General features: G+C 42.4%; 2 protein-coding genes across 4 annotated transcripts in view; one reads left to right on the top strand and one right to left on the bottom strand.

Moving 5' to 3' along the window:
* crygn2 (crystallin, gamma N2) overlaps window positions 1-3,256 on the top strand; it is a 4,493-nt gene extending 1,237 nt beyond the window's left edge. Inside the window, exons 2-5 of the mRNA XM_024279658.2 lie at window positions 899-990; window positions 1,124-1,280; window positions 1,407-1,549; window positions 3,042-3,256. Of these exons, the coding sequence (XP_024135426.1) occupies window positions 899-990; window positions 1,124-1,280; window positions 1,407-1,549; window positions 3,042-3,177 (528 nt within the window). The 3' untranslated portion in view covers window positions 3,178-3,256. The remainder of the gene's footprint in view (window positions 1-898; window positions 991-1,123; window positions 1,281-1,406; window positions 1,550-3,041) is intronic.
* A 3,600-nt stretch (window positions 3,257-6,856) lies between these two features.
* Window positions 6,857-7,928, bottom strand: part of nub1 (negative regulator of ubiquitin-like proteins 1) — an 8,471-nt gene continuing 7,399 nt past the window's right edge. For all 3 annotated transcript variants that reach the window (XM_024280465.2, XM_024280466.2, XM_024280467.2), the window contains exons 14-15: window positions 7,258-7,438; window positions 6,857-7,116 (exon numbers count right to left, since the gene is read on the bottom strand). In XM_024280465.2, coding sequence (XP_024136233.1) covers window positions 6,974-7,116; window positions 7,258-7,438 — 324 coding nt within the window. In that variant the 3' untranslated portion in view covers window positions 6,857-6,973. The remainder of the gene's footprint in view (window positions 7,117-7,257; window positions 7,439-7,928) is intronic.

The following is a 7,928-nucleotide window of genomic DNA, read 5'->3' as shown; positions in this document are numbered from 1 at the left end:
TGCTAGCTGTTTTGTCTAACGTATTTTTTTTTTAAGTTTTTAGTTTTTTAGGCTAATTTGGCATTTAGCTAATCTTTTACCTGGCTATCAGCTTCAGTGTTTTTAGCTATAAATTTCAGCATCTTCAGCTATCAGCACTATCGGCCAAATTCATCTTACAGCATTCACACTATCATTATTGAAGGTAATGCTATATATCTAGTTCATAATTACGTTAAGAAGTCACGGTTTTAAATTTTTCTAATTTTGTTTCAGAGTTCAATTCATGTTTTTTCTGTTCAGCCCGTGACTTACGGTGTGTTTAGGAGTTTGGACCCCTGATTTCAGTATACTACAAGTATTTGTAGTCTGTAATCTAAGTGAGGCGGAATACTTCTATATGCTGTCATTGTAAACTTAAATTGTTTCAATTTAGTCTGAAGAATTATTCAGTCAGTATACTTCCTTCACCATGATTATTATACTTATACTCAAGTCTGGTACACTCAATAAAATCAGGTGTGGTACTTCTTGCTGGACTGACAGCTTGTTGTTCATGTGATGGAGAAATGTGGGTGGATTTTGGAAAGCTGTGACTTTTATCTGACTGAAGCCTAACTTCTTCCTCTTTGGAAGTTCCCGGTCTGTCTCTTCTGTGATTGATGGAGTCCTGCTTTTGAATCAACAATATGGCCTGGCCATCTTTCTGTCCAGCAGGGGGCGCTCTGCTGATATTTAAGTTTCAGTTAGAAAACTGAACCACTGCAATGTGTAAACACTTTGTATTTTACATTTTTTCAGTTGTCTACTTTTAAAAATTTGAAAAATCCCTTTTTTTCTCTTTTGCGATGACAAAAGGAGGTGTTACAGAAGTGATGTAGCAAAGGGAGGGCTTTCATCAGTGGGACTCTCTCCACAGATTACCTTCTATGAGGGGCGATGCTTCACTGGCAGGAAGCTGGAGGTCAGAGGTGACTGTGATAACTTCCAGGACCGCGGCTTTATGAACAGGTGAGGCCATCCGACCTGCTCAGAGCTACAGGTGCATGAGGAGAAGCTGCTGGTTTAAACCTCGCCAGATCCATTTAGCCGAAGTGTGCTCCTCTCTGGAGAACAGCCATCATGAGCTCGTGTGTGATTTCAGGGTGAACTCCATCCGTGTGGAGAGCGGTGCCTGGATCTGCTACGACCACCCTGACTTCAAGGGCCAGCAGTACATCCTGGAGCACGGAGAGTACCCAGAATTCCAGAGGTGGAACTCCCACAATGATCACATGGGATCCTGCAAGCCCATCCGCATGGTAGACTGAGACTTGTTTGGAGGATCAAATGGCCTAAACTGAATGTTTTACATTTTCTTAAGGATTTTTTTTTTCCGATCAGCGTACAAAGCATCTTCCCTCGTTTTGTTTTTCCCCTCCTCACAGCATGGAGAGCATTACCGCATTGAGCTGTTCGAGGCCTGCAACTACTCCGGTCAGTGTATGGAGATCTGCGACGACTGTCCTTTCCTGCAGAGCCGAGGCTTTTCCAGCTGTGTCAACTCTGTCAGGGTCTTTGGAGACGGAGCGTAAGTGCACAGGGACAAGCTAATGCTCTGAAGGATTTCACCTGAGCTTTTACAACAAGGTTTTGTTTATTAGCCAAGGAAAATATATCTAGAATCTTTTTTTTTTGTTTGTTTGTCTGAGAATATTTATGGGACAAATGAGAAAAAAACACTTGTAGTTTCCAACGGCGTTCACTTTGAGAGGCTGGATCCAAGAGCACCAGGTTAATTTGTCCCAAACAGGCTTGAAGAAAAGCGAAAAGTCCACAAAGCTAAATCAGGGTCAGGCAGCCAGCACAACCATGAGGGCATCAGAGAACAACCAGAGTGGTCAGGGCAGGCAGCAAACAAAGCAGGGTCAAATGAAACAGACGTTCAGGTTGGGAACGCTCAGCAATACAGACGGAGTGGTACAAACAAGACTTCGCACTGACTAGATACTGCTCATAATACTGCTTATTCATGGAAACCAGCTGTGGGGCTCCTCCAGAGGCTGATGGGAAGTGAAAAGTATGGAGAACCAGGAAGTGCTAGTACTTTGGAGATAGTTCCCGCTGAAGGCCAGACAGGACTGATTCATGACAACACCTGAAACTGACAGACCTGGCGTCCACATGCTGGCAATCACATTTTGGCTTTTAAGATCGCATTACGTAATTCTGCTTAACTTGAGCTCTATAACTTTTAAATAAAAAAGAGCAAATCAAACTAGATATATGGCATTACTTGTGATAATGCTAGTGTGAATGTTGTAAGCTGAATGTGGCTGCTGAAGATGCTGACACTGATAGCTAGCTAAAAATGCTGAAGCTGAAAAGCTGCTAAAATATTAACTAAAAGACAAAAAAAACAGATAGCCTATTGTTAAAATATTAGCTAAACTCCAAATTGTTCTAATAAAGTGGACATTTTTCCAAATCAGCTAACATAATGCTAAAATATTAGCTCATCTCCAAATTATCCTTAAAAAACTAAAAACTATATATATAATTTTGCCAAATCCTCTAGCATGAGGGTAAAACATTAGCTTAACTCCAAATTATCCTTAAAAAGCTAAAAAGTTTTAAATTTGCCAAAGCTATCATGTTAAAATATTAGCTACACTCAAATTTAGTCAACAAGATTGAAAAAATAATAATTTTGCAAAATCCACTAGCATAATGCTAAAATATTAGCTAAACTCCTTATTAGCCTACAAAATTGAAAAAAAACATTTTGCCAAATCAGCTAGCATAATGTTACCTAAACTTCAAATTATTCTTAACAACTGAAAAATGACTAATTTTGCCAAAACAGCTACCATATTGTTCAAATATAACAAGAAAGATTTCCATTGTTACCAATATTTTAGCATTTTGTCTAAATTAGTCAAAAACAGCTAGCATGTTGCTAAAAAACTTTGTAGTTGCTTAACATTTTATAGTTTGAATGAAGGTGATTTTCTGTCATTATCATTCATCATGGCAAACGGAATGTCTTTCCATGCTTAACCGCCTCTTCCCTTCACTTCCAGCTGGGTGATGTACGAGGAGCCAAACTTCCGTGGTCGAATGTACATCGTGGAGCGTGGAAACTACTGCAGCCATAACGAGTGGCAGGCCCAGAACCCCAATATTCAGTCCATCCGCAGAATTGTCAACTACTTCTAAGCCCTCTCGCCCTCTCCTCAGACTTTTACAGCAATGTCATCATGTACAATAAATAAACACAGACTGAGATAAGAAAACAGGTTTTTTATCAAACACTGTGTGTGTGTTGTTTTGTGTGGACACTTGTTGTCGAAAATGAAATATGGTACACTTCAATCAGATGATGTCAGGGTTAAAGCTGCCATATGCTAACTCAGTTCCAGCTACAACAAACACACACATTCTGCCATCTAGACGTCTCTTGAGGTATCAGAAGCACAAACAGAGTTCAGTCCATTCTGGATATAAACCCACTAAAAGTTTTTTATTAACCTATTCATTCATGCGGTCATCATTATTTTCAGGGTTGGAATCACATCAGAGTCAGTCAGAAAATAAAAAGGGTTCTACCTTGCTCACATTGGCTTAAGCGGGGATTCAGTAGGTTAGCTAGCTACACTAGCCAGCTGCTTGGTGGACACCGTAGCGTACTAGCGAGCTCCGCTGTAGCTTGATTGTGAGCTCCACTGTAGCATGCTAGTGAGCTCTTCTGTAGCCTGCTATTAAGCTCTGCTGTAGCATACAAGCGAGCTCTGCTGCTGCATGCCATTAAGCTCTGCTGTGGCATGCCATCAACCTCTACTGTCTCATTCTAATGAGCCTTCTGTAGCCTGCTATTAAGCTCTGCTGTAGCATGCTAGTAAGCCCCACTGTAGCATGCTAATGAGCTCCGCTGTAGCATGCTAGTAAGCCCCACTGTAGCATGCTAATGAGCTCCGCTGTAGCATTCTAGTGAGCTCTGCTGTTGCAAACTAGTGAGCACTGCTGTAGACTGCTAGCAAGCTCTTCTGTAGCATGGTAGTGAGCTCCACTGTAGCATGCTAGCAAGCTCCACTGTAGCTTGGTTGTGAGCTACACTGTAGCATGCTATTGAGCTCTTCTGTGGCAGGCTTGTTAGCTCCACTGTAGCATGCTAGCGAGCTCCTCTGTAGCAGGCTTGTTAGCTCCACTGTAGCATGCTAGCGAGCTCCTCTGTTGCATGCTAGTTAGCTCCACTGTAGCATGCTAGCGAGCTCCACTGTAGCTTGGTTGTGAGCTACACTATAGCATGCTATTGAGCTCTTCTGTAGCAAGCTCGCAAGTTATGTTGTAGCATGCTAGCGAGCTCTGCTTTAGCACGCTAGTTAGCTCCACTGTAGCACGCTAGTGAGCTCTGCTGTAGCATGCTAGCAAACTAATTTACAGCTAGCTAGCAAGCTCTTCTTTATTGAGCTAGTAAGCTCTGCTGTAGCAAGCTCCCAAGCCTTGATGTATTGAGCTAACAAGCTCCACTTTAGTGAGCTAGCCAGCTTTACTTTCCACCACTCAGCTGGCTAGCATAGCGAGCTAACCCACTGAGTTCCCACTTAAGTCAATGTGGGCAAACATAGGTGGGCCCACCACATTTTCTGCTCACTTATAATCTATACGGGGCCTTGCTGTCCTTACTGGCTGGGATACAAAGGGACAAAGAGATAGGTTTGATAAAAACGTATTTCAAATATCAGAAAAACTTAAAACTAATTAAAACTTTGTCTGATAAAGGTTTGATTTGGTCTGCTTTTAAACTGGGGTCCAATTATTAAAAGATCAGAAATGTGATCAGAGGCTGGAGCATGTTGAATTCCAAAAGTAAGCGGTAACTTTTTAGAAGGGATTCTAAAATAAACTGGGAGCTGTTGCCATTCATCTATCAATTGTCTGAACTCACCCCCTTTTCGGGTATAGGGTTGCTGGAGCCTATCCTAAGTACCGTTGGGTGAAAGCAAGGTATCCCTAACTCTAGAGGCTCAACTGGACGGACTGGCAAAGGTTCAGATATGGTCTGAAGTGCTCTTGAAGCATAGCTTAATACTTATGAGGAAAGGTTAACGTGTTCTGATGCTAATAAAACACCTCCTGATCAGAATAATCGAAGGAACAGTACAGATGGGTAACCTGACTAGAGATGACCATCAAATTTCTGTGTTCTCCATCAAACCTCTCGCCGCTTGAAACTAGAAATGAAACTTCCTTACTGACAGACGCCAAGTGGTGACAATCAGCAGTCACCTCTCCTCCACACATGTCCTCATACCTGCACTCCTCAGCCCTCTCCTGTAACCCCTATGTTTTGAATATATTTATATTAATCTGATCCAGTTCACATACTGTAAATGTATCAGTGAAATAATGAGATTGTTAATATCATCCAGTGTTACATGGATTCTCTAAAGGAGAAGTTCTAACTAAAATGTTCAGATCATTAACATTGGAAACATTGTTCTGCTTCTCCTGGAAGACCTTTCAGTTTGGCCACTAGGTGGCGATCACGCTATAACATTACACCTTATTCCAGATGAAGAAAGTATGAGCAAAAAAATGTGTTTTAGACCACAAATGGTTGACTTTGATTCTGCATGTTACAAAAAAAAAAAACTTAATTCCTTCCTTCATTCCAGAAACTTCTTTACATTTAGCTTTAAAACCTCTGCTGGGTAACATGCATTAACTGTATATAGAGAACTGGACAGAGTGGGTGTGACGATATCCATAGAAAATAGGAGAAGGATTGGATTGGTCAGGGAAAGGCGCCTGAGATGAAGGCGAACAGGAAGTCGGGGTTGTCCTTAACTTTCAGTTGAATTTTAAAATGCCTCTCCCCCATAGTATGATCTTCACTATTAAGAATTTTTAACATCTGTCCACGGACAACAGATAATAAATAGCCACTGGGTAAATCTGTCCCAAAGAAATGAATAAAATTGAAATTAAAATGAACTTTTAAAGGCAACAATAACACACAAAACCACAGATGATTCGAAATCTTATTTTTACATCAGTGATTCACTACTTTAAAGAGTTACAAAATACAAAGATTTATTTGATTTAGCCCCAGTCATTTCTGATCAGCATCACGCTGAACTACAAGAACTGTCAGGACACCGTTTCCCACAATGCATTGTAATGTAGTCATCAGAGTGCCGGATTTCCAGCTGCACACGTCTGGGTAGGCACCTTGCACCTGCATCTTTCTCCTGATACTTTCACGATGATTGACATTTGACGTCAGAGCAGAAACTACCCAACATGCACCTCAATATACACATGCTTTAACTGAGACATCTGATTGGTCAGTTTATAACTTGCAATAAAGAAAAATATTGTGAAAATATTTAGAGGATGTTAAGAAAAATGTATAATTCTGACAAATAGAATCAATAGAAGTCTATGGGATTCTGGATTCTTGGTGCCAGCGAGTACTTCCTGTTTGGAAAGCAAACTCAGTCCAGTTCTCTATATACAGTCAATGGCCAGATGTCATTTATGACAGAAGATCAGAACATTTTTATGGAGGTTTGTGGGTCTACTAACCCAAGTTATCAAGCACACAGGAAGTGGATCCATCATGTTTATGAACGGGACAGTCCACACAGACCGGGACAGTCCACACAAAAATGGACTACAAACAGGCAGCAGGACTCTGCAGCTCCTTCATCTACAAACACTGATGAGCAGAAGGTTCTGGAAGACCTGGTGGAGTCTCAAAAGCATCTGACGTTCTTCATCTTCACTTTTCTCATAGAGGGACACACACAAAATCAGCCAGCGGCTGGTCCGGTTCTGACCCGACTGGATCTGTTGGTAATGCTCAGTTTGCTCAGATGTCAAACAATTCTTAAAAAGATCAGGGCTTGCTTCAATGCTGGATTTATTTGTGGGTTCAGGCTGGAATCAGAACAGTGCTGATGCGTTCCGAACACAGCGGGTCATGTGACCGTCACATGGTAAGCACGGGTCACATGGTGAGCACAGGTCCCGGGTTCAGGTAAGCCTTTAAGGTGGCAATAAGCTGGGCTTCTTCCTCCAGCGTCACGTCCAGGTACTCCTCCTCGTGGCGGGGGATGTCCTCCAGAACCTCATTGACCAGCTCACTCTCCTCTGAAACAAAACAACCGTCACTGATCAGTCACGCTGCTCCGGTTCTGACAGAACTTCTTTGATGTTCTGATGTCTCCAAGTTTGGGTTTAGCTCCAAACCTGCTGTGGGTGAAGTGAACAGACGGATACATCTGGCTCTACCTGGAGTGGTGGAGGAGGTGCTGGGCTCCTCTGACGATGGCGAGGAGAGCGGCTGACTCAGCAGTTCTGAGGAGAGGACGCCCTGGTTGTCCAGCAGCAGCTGAGTCGCAGCCTGGACGTCCCCCCCCGCCAACCTGAGAGCCGCTTCAGACGAGTCCCTCTGGAAGCCGAGGTAGAGCAGCTGCAGACACACAAACACAAACTGAAACACACAAAAAAAATCTACACAGACTCACAAAAATACAGTGAAACACACTGACAGACACACAAACACACTGAGATACACACAAAAAACACACCGACTCACAAAAACACATTGAAACACACAAAAAAAACAACAGACACACCAACAAACACACCGACAGACACACAAACACACAAACAGACACACAAAAACACAGACAGACACACAAACACACTGAGATACACACAAAAACAAACTGAAACACACAAAAAAAACAACAGACACACCAACAAACACACATACACACTGACAGACCCAAAAACACACCGACAGACACACACACACACTGACAGTCCCACAAACAGACACACAGACAGACCGACAGACTCACAAACACACAGGGACACACTGAAGATCTGGGCATACCTGATGGATGTTCTCCAGACCGACTCCCTCCTCCTGGTTGTTGTTGGAGCTTGAGGCCTGA

This window comes from Oryzias melastigma, linkage group LG20 (assembly GCF_002922805.2).
Source record: "Oryzias melastigma strain HK-1 linkage group LG20, ASM292280v2, whole genome shotgun sequence".
NCBI lineage: Eukaryota > Metazoa > Chordata > Actinopteri > Beloniformes > Adrianichthyidae > Oryzias > Oryzias melastigma.
Note: the sequence above shows the minus strand (reverse complement) of the source record. Positions and strands in the feature narration are given on the sequence as shown.